This window comes from Schistocerca serialis, chromosome 7, assembly GCF_023864345.2.
Source record: "Schistocerca serialis cubense isolate TAMUIC-IGC-003099 chromosome 7, iqSchSeri2.2, whole genome shotgun sequence".
Lineage (NCBI taxonomy): Eukaryota > Metazoa > Arthropoda > Insecta > Orthoptera > Acrididae > Schistocerca > Schistocerca serialis.
This window is the reverse complement of record NC_064644.1, coordinates 82,214,017-82,230,881: the sequence shown is the minus strand read 5'-3', so window position 1 is coordinate 82,230,881 and position 16,865 is coordinate 82,214,017. Positions and strand designations below refer to the sequence as shown.

Here is a 16,865-nt window from a genome sequence, read left to right as displayed (position 1 = left end):
ATTTCTAGTACTGATATTATGTATTGAGCTATTGGTTGGAAGTACTTGCAAAAAATTTCATTAAGGAATAAATATACTAGGAAGCAGTGGTTAGAATACAAAGTTCCTTGAACAGGTTCCTACATGATGCTCTTGGATTTATACCACAAACGATTTTCATTACACGCTTTTACATGCAAAAAAACTTTTGCTACGTTTGATGAGTTACCACAGAATATTCTGCCTTATGAAATAATAGAGTGAAAAAATGTGGTATGCCCTTCCCAACTCAATTTATTATAGAGTTGTAGTCCCAGAAATGTAACACTGTCAACCTTTTCGATCTGCATGTCTTCATATGTTATAAACATGCTGTAGCTGGAGAAATCGAGCAATTTCCAAATCTCACATAAAACTTGGATTAGCGTACTCACACTTTCCCCAATAGGACCATCTTTTACAGCACAGGAGTAAACGAATCTGTCACATTATGGCCGGCCGCGGTGGTCTAGCGGTTCTAGGCGCTCAGTCCGGAGCCGCGCGACTGCTACAGTCGCAGGTTCGAATCCTGCCTCGGGCATGGATGTGTGTGATGTCCTTAGGTTAGTTAGGTTTAAGTAGTTCTAAGTTCTAGGGGACTGATGACCATAGATGTTAAGTCCCATAGTGCTCAGAGCCATTTGAACCATTTTTTTTGTCACATTACGTAGATTTTTTGTTGTATTACAAGGCTGTACACTTTATTCTATTATGTGAGCAGAACAAGAAATTAAGCTTCGAATTTAACCTACAGTACTCAGTTTACATATTACTTCATACTTAAAAACGCACGTTGTTAACATTTTACTTAAACAGTGCTGTGGCGAAGTTCCGCGTACTTTCTGATGCAGTTGCGAAGATAATATTTCTAATAGCAACCGATAACCTACAAACATAAAATATGAAACACTAATAATCGTTCTAACATCAACTAAAATGTACCCGGAGTTAATAAGCTAACGTTATGACATGATTCATACGACATTCCTGTCATTTCACACTACTCACAGTTATACTGATAACTAAACTGATGGATTCCAACTATGTCGTTATTTAACTCTGAGTATTCGGTATTCGCTGGCGAAAAATAACTTGGCAGTTATTAATAACCGTTAACAATAACGGTTATCAGAGAATAACTGGAACTGTGATAACGGTTACTCCAGAATAACCATTTGGCCCACCTCTATCAGGTTGTATTGATGTCCTACGTGACGTGTCTGAAGCGGTTGTTCGTGCTGCTAGCCTTGGTTTCCCACACTCATCAGGACCATTTCGCCGCCGCCAAGTCCCTTGGTGGAGTCCGGCCATTGCCGTTGCCATCCGTGATCGCTGATGAGCTTTGCTACACATTAAGAGGCACCCATCCGCTGTCAGTCTAATTACCTTTAAACGCCTTTGCGCCAAAGCCCGTTCCTTACTCAAATGGAGCAAATGGGTGTGTTGGGAACGCTTTGTTTCTTCCCTCGGTTCTACTGTCCCTATGTCACAGGTATGGGCTACTCTTCGCTCTCTCCAAAGTTGCCATCAGCAGTTTACCCTCCCAGGCCTTGCCCTCCCAGATGGCCTTTGCACGGACCCGTTGATTCTCACCGAATATCTTGTGATCCATTTTGCAACAGCATTAGCATCAACCTCCTATCCAGCTGCATTCCTTCACCAGAAACAGTGGGCCAAAGCTTCCGCCTTACGTTTTACCCCTTGTCAATCAGAATCTTACAATGTACCTTTTACTGAATGGGAACTTCTTTCTGCACTTTCTTCTTCTCATGATACAGCACCTGGCTCAGACTCCATTCATAACCATTTGCTTCAACATCTCAGTGCTCCATGACGACAACATCCTATCTGGTTGCTTAACCATATTTGGCTCCAGGGTGACTTCCCTTCTCAATGTAGGGATAGCATCGTGGTTCCCGTCCTCAAGCATGTTTGTCAAAAGCTATTGGCCAATTAGTCTGAGAAACATTGTTTTCAAGTTACTTGAATGGATGGTAGCCTGTCGGCTCAGTTGGGTCCTCGACTCTCATCTATTGTCCCCTTACCAGTATGGCTTTCGAGAGGGACGGTCTCCGATTGGTCATTTACTTCACTTGGAATCCACAGTTCGGCAGGCTTTTTCCAGCGTCGCCATTTGGTTGCAGTATTTTTTGACCTTCGCAAGACTTATGACACGGCTTGGTGCCATCATACCTTCCTTAAACCTCATGAGTGGGGTCTTTGGGGCCACTCCCGATTTTTATGTGCCAGTTCCTGTTCCACCGGTTGTTCAGTGTTCTGGTTGGTCCTGTTTTTAGTTCTCCATGGACCCAGGAGAATGGCGTCTGACAGGGTTCCTTATTGAGTGTACTTCTTTTCCTCATTGCTATAGATGGACTTGTGGCCTCCGTCGGTCCTTTGGTCAGCCTTGCTCTGTATGTGGATGATTTCTGCATTTGGGTTAGTTCCTCTTCGATGGCCTCTGCAGAGCGGCAGCTCCTGGGTGCTATACAGTGTGCCTCTGCATGGACCCTCTCACAAGGGTTTCAATTTTCTCCTTTAAAATCGTGGGTGGTCCACTTCTTTCGCCTTACTATGGTCCACCCTGATCTGGAGCTCTACCCCGATGCACAACGATTACCTGTGGTTGCACAGTTTAGTTTCCTGGATCTTCTGTTCAACAACAAGCTCACTTGGCTGCCTCATATCAGACTTCTGAAGATAGGATGTTTCTGTAAACTCAATGTCCTTCACTTTCTTGCCCACACCTGTTGGGGTGCGGATCATTCCACTCTTCTCCGCCTTTATCGGGCTTCAGTGCTGTCTCACTTGGACTATGGTTGTCAAGTTTATGGGTCGGCTGCTCCTTCCACACTGCGTGTCCTGGATCCGATCCACGATCGTGGTATCTGTTTGGCCACCGGTGCCTTCCCTACTAGCCCTGTTGATAGTCTCTGGTTGAAGCTGGTATCCCCCCCCCCCCCTTTCTGTTTGGCAGTCCAACCTTCTGGTTTCTTATGGAATCACAGTCCATTCCTCTCCCACTCATCCTTCCTATTCTATCCTGTTTCCAGACAAAGGACGTCGCCCACCTGATTCCCACCCTCAGGCGGGTTTACCGGTTGGGCTCCGCCTTGCGTCTCTTAGCCATGATTTTCAGCTTCCTTCTTTGTCCTGTCTCCCACGTTCCCTCCCCAACAACCCCCCTTGGTTAGTTCCTCAGCTCTGGATTCGGATGGATCTCCACTGAGGTCCGAAAGATTCCGTTCCCCCGATGGCGTTCCGTTGTTTTTCCGCCAAATTTTATGGGAGTTTCAGGATGGTGTTGTTTTTCACATCGATGGCTCTAAATCTGCTGATCATGTGGGATATGCCTTCACGTCCTCTGTTGGCATGGAAAATCATCTCCTGCCAACTGCATGTGGGGTGCTTATTGCAGAATTGATGGCAATTTCCCAGGCCCTTACCTTTATTAAACAGTCCCAACTCAATCCCATTTTGTTATGTAAAGACTCGATGAGTGGTGTTCAGGCTATTGATCGGTGTTTTTCCCACCATCCCTAGGTCTTGGCCATCCATGACCATCTCGCTGATCTTCACCGTGCTGCTTGTTCTGTTGACTTCCTTTGGGTCCCTGGCCATTGGGTATCCCAGGTATTGAGCTTGCTGATCATTGGCTGGGGGAGCAGTCACTTACCCCCCTCCCCTTTCTCTGTAACCCCTCATGCACGGATTTACGGCTTCACATCAAATCCCACGTCGCACAATCGTGGGCCAACTCTTGGGAGGCTACCTCCCTGTCTAATAAACTTCATGCAGTTAAGGTGACACCAGTCCCGTGGCGTCCTTCCTTTCGCCTCTCCCGAATGGCCTCAACCACCCTGTGTCGTCTCCGCATCGGCCATACCAGGCTGATGCATGGTTTTCTTTTGTGCAATGAGCCACCCCCACTGTGTGGTTGTGGAGCCTTCCAGTCAGTAGCCTACATTTTGGTGGAATGCCCCCTTCTTTGGCTCTGCGTACTAAGCACAGACTTCCCCACAATTTACGTTTAATGATGGCTGACGATTCCTGGATGGTCGAACTGGTTCTGTTTCCTCTGTAAAAGTGGTTTTTATTTTCAGTTTTAAGGTTTTTAATCTCACTCTGGTGTTGGGGCAGGGCGGTGAGGGTTGAGGTGTCTCCCACTGTAAGCTGTGTTTGGAGATTCCCGACTCACCTCTCTGGCTAAGATCCTCTTTTCTTTCCCTTTTACTCTGTTTTTATCACTTTTTGGAATTGGTTAGTCTCCTTTTCCCATTCGCACTTCTACATTCTAGCAGTTGAATGCTATTAAATAGCAGGTGGTCTTGCCTTGACTGCTTGAGAGGTGGCGTAAATCCTGCCTCTAGCATAGCCTTGGGGTTGCTCTCTTGCTGACTTCCCTCATTTTGTTTTTACCATTGAGAACACAACTGCACTTTTACATTTTTTAGCCTTTTCCCTTTTATCATTCTGACTTTTCTGAGATGTCAAACTGTCTGGACCATATTTGAAACAAGGGACTGATAACCTTGCTGTTTCGTCCCTTAAACCCCAATCAACCAACTAACCCTCCTCTCTTCTTCCACCTTCTTCCTTCCTTCTCTGTCAATAGTTGATAATTTTTATGGCCATTGTAGTTCCCTCGAATAGTGTGAGGTTGTATCAGTTTTAGTTATTCCCAGGTCAGAGGAACTGATGACCGCGTAGTTTGGTCCCTTCTCCAGTCCAACCAACCAGTCAATCCTCACATGTGCCTTACCTGGCATCCTGCTGTACGCAGTTCCTCTGTGTCCTACGTGTCCTCAATGGTACTTCTGGGGTGCCAATGGAACCACCCTCCTCCATTTATACTGATCCCTTGTTTGTTCGAAACTCAACTTGGGTGCTTCGTTTATGTGATTGCATGCCCATTCCTCTTAAACCGTCTCAACACTAGCCACCATTGTGGCATCCGTTTGGCCATAGGTGCCTTCTACACTAGCCCGGTTGAGTGTCTATGCTGAACTACCACTGTCCCACTGCCGTGGCGGCAAGTATGCATGCCGTTTATCTGCCATGCATGGCCACCCCTCCTATACCTCCTTCTTTGATGATTCCTTTGATCGTCAGTATGGGGTGCGTCCCTCTTCTGTATTACCTCTTGGAGTCCGCTTTTGGCACTTCACACTACCTGCAACTTTCCCATTGGGCCTAGTGAAGTGGCACTTATTAACATTGGCCTTCATTCGCTTCCTAAGGACGCTACTCCAGCCTCGGTCTATTGCCTTCAGTTTCACAACCTTCGCATGGAGCTTCATGATAGTACCTTTGTATACACTAATGGCTCTCGGACTGATCATGGGGTCGGGTATGCCTTCATCGTTGGCATCTGTGTTTTTTGATATTGGCTTCCAGCACCCTGCTCAGTATTTACAGCCGAGCTCTTCACCCTTTATCAGGCCACGGAGTACATCTGGCGACACAGCCTTTTCAATTGTGTCCTCTGCTCAGATTCACTCAGTGCCCTTCAGAGTCTGTGTGCACTGTACACTGCCCATCCCATAGTGCAGCGAGTCCAGTCAAACTGTCACTTGCTCGCTCTTGGTGACACCAGTGTGATGTTTCTGTGGGTTCCTGGTCTGCCAGGAAACGAGGCTGCTGGCACTGCTGCCAAGGCTGCAGTCCTTGCCCCTCAGCCCGCAAGTACCTATATTCCATTAGATGAACTCTGTACTGCCATCTGTGAGGTGGTGGTGTCACTTTGGCATTGCCAATGGTCATCCCTTCACAGGAATAAGCTCCAGCTTATTAAATCTCTCCCAGTGGCTTGGACGAAGTCCTCTCGGCCCACCCACCAGGAGGAGGTTATTTTAACTAGGCTGCGTATTGGACACTGCCTTTTTAGCCATTGTCATTTTCAAGTGGCACTATCCCACCACTTTGTACACATTGCACAGAAGTTTTAACTGTCTACCACTTTCTGATGGATACCCATTTTTTAACCGTTCACGTTCCCGCTTGTGTTTGCCGTCTGAGTTATTGGCCGTTTTAGCAAATGATGCGCAGCCTGTCGACCATGTTTTACTTTTTATTCGCCAAAGCAGTATGGCGAGGGCCTTTTAATTTTTAGTTTTGGAGCTCTGTTTCTGTACGGTGTCTTTTTTAGCCCTTTTTCCACGTGCACATTTTTAACTGTTTTCTATTATGTCAATTGGGACTGACATATAGTCGTTTTTAACTCCTTTCTGTCTCCATGTTCTATGGTTTTGACTTGGGCTCATATGACCCCAGTTGTTTTTTGCGCACTAAAGCAAAACAAAACCAAAACCACAGTACGTAGACGTTAAAAATATAAAAGCACACTTAACAAAGTTTGATTCACAGACAGTGGCAAGCACATCTCTTATCTGATGCAGTAACTAAAGCTCATAGTGACAAGAGTGGCATCCAATTCCAGAATTTAAAAAAGAAAAAAATCCATGATAGCACTTGGGTAGTTTTCCCACCACTGATGTAGCATGCATTCAACAAGACTAAGCAGCTCGCTAGCTTTCAGATGAATCATTTTCAGAGCTGTAGAATACTGCCCCCCGCCCCCCCCCCTCTCTCTCTCTCTCTCTCTCTCTCTCTCTCTCTCTCTCTCTCTCTCTCTCTCTCTCTCGCACGCGCCACTCTGTGCCTGTACTAAACTGAGACTGTGTTTGGTTCATGAGTGTGTACTGGTCTGCTGTACCTAAGACAAAGATTGGCCTTAGGTGCAGCCAGTCAGTCTGTGATACATCAACGGCAACAACCAAATAGATTATTGTATGTATCTGCCATATTGTCCCCAGTCTGCATTCAGATGCTTAAAAAGCAATATATTTGCTGCATTATATTCGGTAAGACATTCTTTTAAGTTAGTTTGTTTCATAATGCAACAGAAACACACAGGATAGCACAAAAATGTAGCTGCTGGGTAATGATGGGCTTCGACTGGAACATTACTACAAATAATAAAATTGTACATTTGATGAAATTATGGCTCGTTGCAGTATTTTTCTCATTGTTATAAACAAAACTTATGCTTTATTATGCAACAATAATGTGCTCTTTGGAATTGTTGTATGATGTCAGAAAATATTTGCATAGTTACTGTTCTCGTTTTTTGTTGTTGGTGAATTGATTTATAAATTAGTTCATGATTTAACTGGAACTCTTCAGTTGATTTTTCTAAATTCTCTGTGACAGAAAATTTGTTATATGTTTAGCACAGTTTACCTGCCCTGCTGTGTGAATATATGAAAGGGCAGAATTGCTTTCTGTTGCTTTCAGCTTGGTGTAATAGATTCTGTGATCTTGATAGTACATTGTTAGCATTTAAAGTGCTTTCTTGGTAGAAAAGGAAGGAAATCAACTGTGTATTTTTGTTTCCAGGTGGCACATTTGGTGGAATCACAGCATATTGTATGAGTAAGAACAAGTTCAAGCCTGTCCCAAAAATATTGATGGAAGATCTTACGGTTCGTCAGAAGGAAGAATTGGTTAGATCTATTCAGGCTGTTATTAATGACATTAGAGCAGAAGATGCAGCTATGCTTGCGTCATTGATTCTCGCTGATAGAACTCTGTCCATAACTGTACTGCAGTTGGTAACAAATTTTCTGAGAACTCAGATAGGTGCAGAAGTAACTGGTCCTAGCTATCTTCAGTAGTATTGTTTTATTTTTAAAATCAAATGGTAATGTTTTCATTTTTCTGTGTATTACTTAAAACAGTTACTAAATTATGTTTTTATCTATCTGTATCACACATGGGCATTTATATTTTGAGAATAAAATGTCTACTTTCCTTCAGAAAAATAATGGACTCAGCATTTTTACAAAAGGCACAACACAGGAATTCGGTTGTGTTCATCTATCTTTTAAATAATATAGAAATTCTATGTTGTATGGCTTTACCATGTATAAAAGTGTATTTTTTCATAGAATTTTATTCTTATGTGATGAGTGTTAAACAGATCAGTATGTGATATGGACTGTGATAAGTTTGACAAATGTTACTGTAAAATTTGGATTTTCAGCATTAGCTAGGAAAACGAGCTAGAGTGTGATAGTTAGTTTTTATACTTGATGTAATATGTAATCTAGTGCTTTAATATGAGAGTAATATTGTCAGTGCCATGGAAATAAATGAATCAAATTCAGGGATTAATTTGTCAGTATTTAAAAACGCTGCTGAACATTCACTTAAGAGAATTTTATTCTATAAACCCACTATTTACCTACTATTATTAATTTGTATCTTTGAGAAGGGGAAGGGAGGAGAAAGAGAGATTATCTGTTTTATTAAAATACATACAATTCTGGTATGCGATACAATGAACACTATGCACCTGGAGGATCAAAGTCAACAATCGTGAGAGTTCTCAATCAGTTGTTTGCATTTTCTGTGGGTCACATTCATGACAACTCGCCATGATGATGATGAAAGTGTCTGTAAGTTCCCAAATAAACCATATTATCTCTGAAAACATGGCTGCATGCTTTCATAACAGAATTTTCTTTTATCATAATATGTAACATAATGTGATAAATGTTACCCAAGCATATGCATACCATCGGCTCAGAAATTCATCTATAAAATAGAATGAGTTGTCAAGCCAGAAATGATTTGGATCTATATTTAAAACTATCATTATTTGCCAAAACCTTAAATTCATGAGAGATGTGGTCAAATATTTTTATGATGATGGCACATTTCACGCACTTCTATGCAAGAGTAAAGTTAACTGCAGGATGGTAGAGACCTACTTTTGTTCATAGCATTATATTTATAAATTTTACCATTATTTTCAAATTATACCTGTTCCTTCACCTAATATTTTAAACAGTTACTTACCCAGAGGCCAAGGATCGACAAAGATAACCTTACAGCATGTTTCTGTGCAATGAACACTTTGCATCTGTTTAGTGAAATTGTCTTGAAAATTATTCTGCAGGACAGCAGTTGTCAACCTGGTCCCTGCTGCCCACTACTGGTTGTTCCAGCTTTCGTGGTGGGTGGTAGGTGGTAATAGGTTTTAAAACATTTTCATTAGTTTTTCCCAAGATTGCCCATAATTGCAGTTTCAGAAAATATTGTATTATTCCCCTTGGATGAGTGCAGTTAACGTTTTGTAAGTGAAGCTAAATAGCATTGAGTGTGATTGTAGACAAAAGAGCCTCATCCCAGAACAGCTTGGACATCTTGCATCACACATCCCAGCTGTAACAGACAAGCAGAACTGGTAGCGGGCACCCCCTCACCCCCCACCCCAAATCCAATCCACTATGTACTAGAGGCATGAGCATATGATGATACATGACGTGGGCTCTTCTGTTTCTCAGGTACTGGTCAGTACTAGAGCTGTGCTTGAGCATAATTGGAACTGTACAAGCAGTTGACTGAGTGAGGTGGCATACTGGCTCACATTTGGAAGGGCAGTGATTCAAATCCAGATTTAGGTTTTCCATGATATCCCTAAATTGCTCCAGGCAAATGCCGGAATGATTCCTTTGAAAGGGCACGGCCGATTTCATTCCTAATTCTTTAAAAACAGTAAGAGCTTGTACTCTATCTCTAATGGCTTCGGTGTTGATGGGACATCGAACCCTAATCTTCCTTCCATCTTTCAAACATTTGATGTCACAGCTCGAGAAATCTCTGGTTTCAGTTGAACTCTGGATCACTGCAAGATTTAGTAACCGTGACTTCTGTTGGTACTGTCTTCAAAATGTCTTAAGTTATCAATATATTATGGATTTTAATCATAATAAATTACCATTAAACATGTACTAGAGTATCTTATCTAGGGCATATCACAGGTAAACACAGACATTAATAAATAAATAAGTAAATAACTAAATATAACATTGTAATACATACAGTGTAGAGTGAGATATTTTAGAAGGACCTTTGTTATCTTTACATACAAAATCTCCTTAATTGTTTGTATATGGCATCCATAAATGCTGTATCAGAGTTCGTACAGTAAATATATTCAGAAACAGGAGTTTGTACAGTGGTAAGATTTATCATCATTTCCAACTCTGTTTCACAAAACTGGCACATTTCAAATAGAGCTACAGCTTTTTCAGGTATCACTTTTTAATTTCCTGGAATCACTTGCCCTTGTGCTGTGTCAGTAAAATGCCATAGATTGTTTGAGCAGTACTTGGTACTGTATCTAGCTCTATGGTGATTGGGAAAGCTCGAACTCGTTCAAATGTGAGCATTGTTTGCACAGCCCTAGGTCAGTATGCAGTAGGGGCAGGCTAAACGTGAGTTTCTGACATCAGTGATTTCTGTGAATGCTATTTTATGGTAACTGTGACTTTTAGTTGCAACTTATCAGTTTTGAATAACACTTCACAAATTAACTACTTGTATCCCTCTACACCCCACAAATGTGAAAATCAGATTTCTGCAACTTCTCACCATAGCTGTTACACTGTGATAAGTTGGAAGCAGCAACTAACAGCCGCTGGAAGTACATATACTAACGGGTATTTTTGGCCGGGTGTGAGCTGTGCCAGTGTAGTGGAAATAATAGGTTCGTGCTCATAAAGTGTGCAGACTGATCATTTTAGTAGTGTGGCATTGAAGTCATTATGATTTGTAAGGGTTGATAAATAAATGTGAAATAGACTGTGAATAAATAATGAAAGTTCCATTCTCACCTTGTTAAACCTGTCCTGTACCCCTCAAATTTCAAATTACCAGTATAGACTTTGTTACATGTTTTAAGGTTGATGATATGCAAATGTAAATAGTGGGAAGTACAAATCTTCTAGTTAAATGTTGACATCAGGGATATTTTAAGTGCAGTGCTTGAAGATTGGCACAGAATATACCTGTTTTTTGCATTGTTGGGGGGAAAAAAATATCCGTAAGTTACATAGTGGACACCACTTCAGATTTTTTACAGTTCATGTACTATTCTTGCAAACTGTGAAGTTACTTAAAGTGAATGGTTAAATTGGTTGGTCTAGGGGTAGCGTCTTTGACTAGTAATCAGAATGCCTTGGGTTCCAGGTTTGGACCTTGTGAATGCTTAAATTTTGAATAAAAATCATCACCAGTGGTGAATGAAGACTTCTGCCATAAGAAGTCACCCTTGATCTGCCACTGGCCTTATCAGAGAGAGTGGAGGAGCAGACAGGGGTTCATGGCAGTCTCCTGATCTTGGGACAGGAAGCCAGAAGAAGACACAGCAATGATCAAAGATATGGGGATGCAGAAGGCAATGGGAACTACTGCATTAAAGACATATAATGTGTATCTGCAGAACATGTGGCCTTTCGTTGAAAACTGTGATGTTTCTCTCTCCACTGGCAAAAGATTCTAGACTAGCCCTCCATTCAGACCTCCAGGAGGGGACTGCCAGGTGGAAATTGACCATGAGAAAAAGATAGCATAACCGGCGAAAGAATAATGTTCTGATAGTTTCGTCATGAGATGTCAGAAGTTTGAACTTCATAAGGAAGCTAGAAAATCTGAAAATGTTAATGCTAATTAATGCTAATTTTCAACACTGGAGGGTCAGTGAAGTAAAAAGGAAAAAGAAAAAGACAAAGATTTCTGGTCAGCAAGCATAGGGTAATATCAACAGCAGCGGAAAATAGTATAATGGGAATAGATTTGTTATGAATAGGAATTTAGGGCAGAGAATGAGTTACGGTGAACAATTCAGTGATAAGATTGTTCTTACGTTTATTGCTAGGAAATTAATGCCAACTACATTAGTTCCGGTATACGTGCTGACATTGCAAGCAAAATATGAAAAGATCTAGAAAGTAAGAGGATATTGAAAGAATAATTCAGTATGCAGTGAGATGAAATTATAGTAGTCATGGGAAGCTGGAATGCAGTTGCAGGAGGGGGGGGGGGGGAGGAGGAGGAGGAGGAGGAGGAGGAGGTAGAGATTCTGAAATGAGATATTAGAGTGTAAGGCATACCTAGGAGCAGATCACAGTTTGGTAATTAAGAGAAGGCTGAAGTGGAAGAGAATAGTCATGAAGAATCAATGTGCAATGAAATGGTGTTTGGAAGCACTGAGGAATGAAGAGACACTTGAAGTTCTGAGGCTATAGCTACTGAATAGCTCAGTAGGAAATTGAGTTGAAGAGGAATGGTCATCCCTAAAAAAAAGGCAATCACACAAGTTGGAAAGAAAAACATTGGTGCAAGGGAGGTAACTGTGATGAAACCATGGGTAATAGATGTAGCACTACAGTTGATTGATGAAAGAAGGAAGTACAAAAATGCTAAAGGAAATTCAGGGTTTACAGAAATGTCACTTAGGAATGCGATACATAGTAAATGCAGGGAAGCTAATGCAAAATGGCTGGATGAAAAATGTGAAGAAATCAAAAACCAAATGATTGTCGGAGGGACCGACTCGGCATATAGGAAAGTCAAAACAGTCTTCAGTGACATCAAAAGCGAGGATAGTAATATTAAGTCTTCCGTAGGAACACCACTGTTAAATGCAGAGGAGAGAGAGTGGGTAGGTGCAAAGAGTGCAGTGAAGGCCTCTATGAAGGGGAGGACTTGGCTTAATATGTGATTGAAGAAGAAATGGAAGTTGACAGGGAAGAGAGAGGGGGTGCAGTATTAGAATTTAGAAGAGCTTTGAGAGACTTACAATTGAATAAGGCAGAATGGATAGATAACATTCCACTGGAATATCTACAATCATTGGGGGAGATGGGAACAAAGAGATTGTTCATGATAGTATGTAGAATGTATGAAACTATAGACAATAAGACTTTCAGAAAAACATCATCCACACAATTCCGAGATACAAAGACCTGACAAGTGCGAAAATTATTGTGTCATCAGCTTAACAGCTCATGCATCAAAGTTGCTGACAAGAGTAATATACGAAAGAATGGAAAAGAAAATTGAGGATCTGTTAGGTGAGGACAGAGTTCGTTTTAGGAAAGGTAAAGACATCAGAGGGGCATTTCTGATGTTGCAGTTTAGAATGGAAGTAAGACTGAAGAAAAATAGACATGCCCATAGGGTTTGTTGACTTGAAAAGTGTTAGACAATGTAAAATGCTGCAAGTTACGTGAAATTCTGAGAAAAATGGATGTTAGCTATAGGAAAAGATGGCCAATATACAAACGTACAAGAACCAAGAGGGAAGCACAAGACTGGAAGACCAAGAATCAAGTGCTCGGATTACAAAGGGTATAAGGCAAGGATGCGATCTTCCACTCTTACTGTTCAATGCAATCATTCAAGAAGCAACAAAGGGAATAAAAGAAAGGTTCAAGAGTGGGATTAATTGGGGGTTTGAGGGTATCAATGATAACAATAAGATTCGCTGATGACATTGCTATCCTCAGTGAAAGTGAAAAAGAATTCAAAGAAGGGTTGAATGGAATGAACAGTGTAATGAGTACTGAATATGGATTGAGTGTAACTGGAAGGAAGACTAAAGTAATTAGAAGTAGCAGAACTGAGAGCAGAAAGAAACTTAACATTAGAATTGGGGATCATGGAGTAGACAAAGTTGAAGAATTCTGCTACATAGGCAGCAAGATAACCTGTAATGGATGGAGCAAGGAGGACATAAAAAGCGGACTAGCACTTGCAGGAAGGGCATTCCTGGCCAAGAGAAGTCTACTAATATCCAACAAGTCTTAGAGGAAGAAATTTCTGAGGTATGTGTATGGAGCCCAGCATTGTATGGCAATGAAACATGGACTGGGAAAACCAGAACAGAAGGGAATTGGACATACACTACTGGCCATTAAAATTTCTCCATCACAAAGATGACGTGCTACAGACACGAAATTTAACTGACAGGAAGAAGATGCTGTGATATGATTAGCTTTTCAGAGCATTCACACAAGGTTGGCGCTGGTGGCGACACCTACAACGTGCTGACATGAGTAAAGTTTCCAACTGATTGACCGGCGTTGCCTGGTGAAACATAGTTGTGATGCCTTGCGTAAGGAGGAGAAATGCGTATCAGCACGTTTCCGACTTTGATAAAGGTCGGATTGTAGCCTATCACGATTGCGGTTTATCGTATCGCGACATTGCTGCTCGTGTTGGTCGAGATCCAATGACTGTTAGCAGAATATGGAATCGGTGGGTTCAGGAGAGTAATACGGAATGCCATGCCAGATCCCAATTGCCTCGTATCACTAGCAGTCGAGATGATAGGCATCTTATCCGCATGGCTGTTACGGATCTTACAGCCACGTCTCGATCCCAGTCAACAGATGGGGACGTTTGGAAGACAGCAATCGTCTGCACGAACAGTTAGACGACGTTTGCAGCAGCATGGATGATCAGCTCGGAGACCATGGCTATGGTTACCCTTGACACTGCATCACAGACAGGAGCGCCTGCGATGGTGTACTCAGCGACGAACCTGGGTGCACGAATGGCAAAACGTCATTTTTTCGGATGAATCCAGGTTCTGTTTACAGCATAATGATGGTCGCATCAGTGTTTGGGGACATCGCGGTGAACACACATTGAAAGCGTGTATTCGTCATCGCCATACTGGCGTATCACACGGCGTGATGGTATGGGGTGCCATTGGTTACACGTCTCGGTCACCTCTTGTTTGCATTGACGGCACTTTGAACAGTGGACGTTACATTTCAGATGTGTTACGACCCATGGCTGTACCCTTCATTCGATCCCTGCGAAACCCTACATTTCAGCAGGATAATGCATGACCGCATGTTGCAGGTCCTGTACGGGCCTTTCTGGGTACAGAAAATGTTTGACTGCTGCCCTGGACAGCACATTCTCCAGATCTCTCACCAATTAAAAACGTCTGGTCAATTGTGGCCGAGCAACTGGCTCGTCACAGTACGCCAGTCACTACTCTTGATGAACTATGGTATCGTGTTGAAGCTGCATGGGCAGCTGTACCTGTACACGCCATCCGAGCTCTGTTTGACTCAATGCCCAGGCGTATCAAGGCTGTTATTATGGCCAGATGTGGTTGTTCTGGGTACTTATTTCTCAGGATCTATGCACCCAAATTACGTGAAAATGTAATCACATGTCAGTTCTAGTATAATATATTTGTCCAATGAATACCCGTTTATCATCTGCATTTCTTCTTGGTGTAACAATTTTAATGGCCAGTAGTGTAGGAGATGTGGTGCTACAGAAGAATGCAGAGAATTCGGTAGAATGATAGAGAATGATTCTTCACAGACTCTACAGGGAAAGGAATATGGAAAGAAGACAAGGAAAAAGGGACCGTGTGATAGACATCAGGGAATAACTTAATGGTACTAGAAGGAACTGCTGAGGGTAAAAACTATAGAGGAAGACAGAGATTGTAGTGCATCCAGCAAATAATTGAGACTGTAGGTTTCATTTGCTGCCTTGGATAAAAAGGTTGGTGCAGGAGAGGAATTCACATCACATGGACCACATCAAACCACTCAGGGGGAATGATGACAAAAAATGTTTGTGATCATTGGTATATGTGGTTTGAGAAGGTACATCTCCAGCAGCTGGATCTGTGAAGACCATAGCTACCACGACAATATTTTGCATTGTTTCAATCTGCGAATGGGTAAGATTACAAAGTTTGATGATTCATATTCTGTAATCATGTTCTAATCATAATCCAATAAGACAACTTTACTGTTTTCTGTTAAAACTCACTGAGGAAAAAAACAAAACATGTTGTTATGTGTACAACTGTTGTTTAAAATTATATATGAGGAGAAAGACTATACATGATGATTCAGGAGGAATGTCACATAATTTCTAAGGTGATTCTACATGTGAAAGTAAGCCAAAAAAATGCTATGAACGTCTGCCCAATTTTTGATTGTTACGGAACTACAGCAGTTGAAGACTACACACATACGTGAATGATTAAGACAGGTGTGATTATTACTTACTGAAATGCTGTGTAGGTGCTGTGGTGGAAGGAATAATAGTGGGATGGATGACTGACTCCATCCTGCAAGAAGTGTGGGGATTCTCCTGCTCTGTGTGTGTGTGTGTGTGTGTGTGTGTGTGTGTGTGTGTGTGTGTGTGTGTGTGTGTTGTTTAATTGAGAAAGTCCATTGTTTCTGTGAATACCAACGTGCCACATACATTCACCCATGGAGACATGGTTTTTGTGTATGGGTACTGTAATCACAATGCCTGTGCAGCTGTGACAGAATACCAGAGACATTTCCGTGACAATGAACCCACTGTGGCAGGATATTTCCAAGAGTTTTTCAAAAGTTTAGTGAATCCAGAACACTACCCTGTGTACACATAACATCAGAATGTGAAGCCCTCCAGTCAGGTGAGGAAAGGGAAGGCATCATTACAATGGTAAGAGTGGAGTCCCACCTCCAGTACGTGGCACCCTATTCATCAGCTGGATATTCCACAAACGCCAATGCGACATATGTTACATTCCGTGAGCTTGTATCCATACCATGTGCAGCTTGTGCAACATTTGCATCCAAGTGGCTCAGTAAGCAGACAAGTTTTGTGAATGGTTGGCAATACATACAGATGTCATGCAGTACACTTTATTTGCAGATGAGGCTACATTTACATGCAGTGGTACTCGGAACACACAATTCTCATACAAGGCTGATGGGGAACCCACATGACAAGAGGGAAACATTATTTCTAGTTCTCAGGGAACGTCTGGTGCAGTATGATCGATGACCTGGCAATAGGGCCTGTGTTCCTGCCAATTCACACGAGCAGCAGCATACATACATTTCTTGACAGAAGACATACCACCACTTTGGAAGATGTAATATTAAAGGAATAATGGCAAATGTACCTGCAACATGGTGGCTCACCGATTTACTGTACATGACAAGTATCTTGGTATCCAA

General features: G+C 42.1%; 1 protein-coding gene across 1 annotated transcript in view; it reads left to right on the top strand.

The window, feature by feature from the left end:
• Positions 1-8,193, top strand: part of LOC126412729 (protein C19orf12 homolog) — a 35,510-nt gene extending 27,317 nt beyond the window's left edge. The window contains exon 2 of the mRNA XM_050082460.1: positions 7,417-8,193. Within this exon, the coding sequence (XP_049938417.1) occupies positions 7,417-7,694 (278 nt within the window). The 3' untranslated portion in view covers positions 7,695-8,193. The remainder of the gene's footprint in view (positions 1-7,416) is intronic.
• The last annotated feature ends 8,672 nt before the right edge of the window (positions 8,194-16,865 follow it).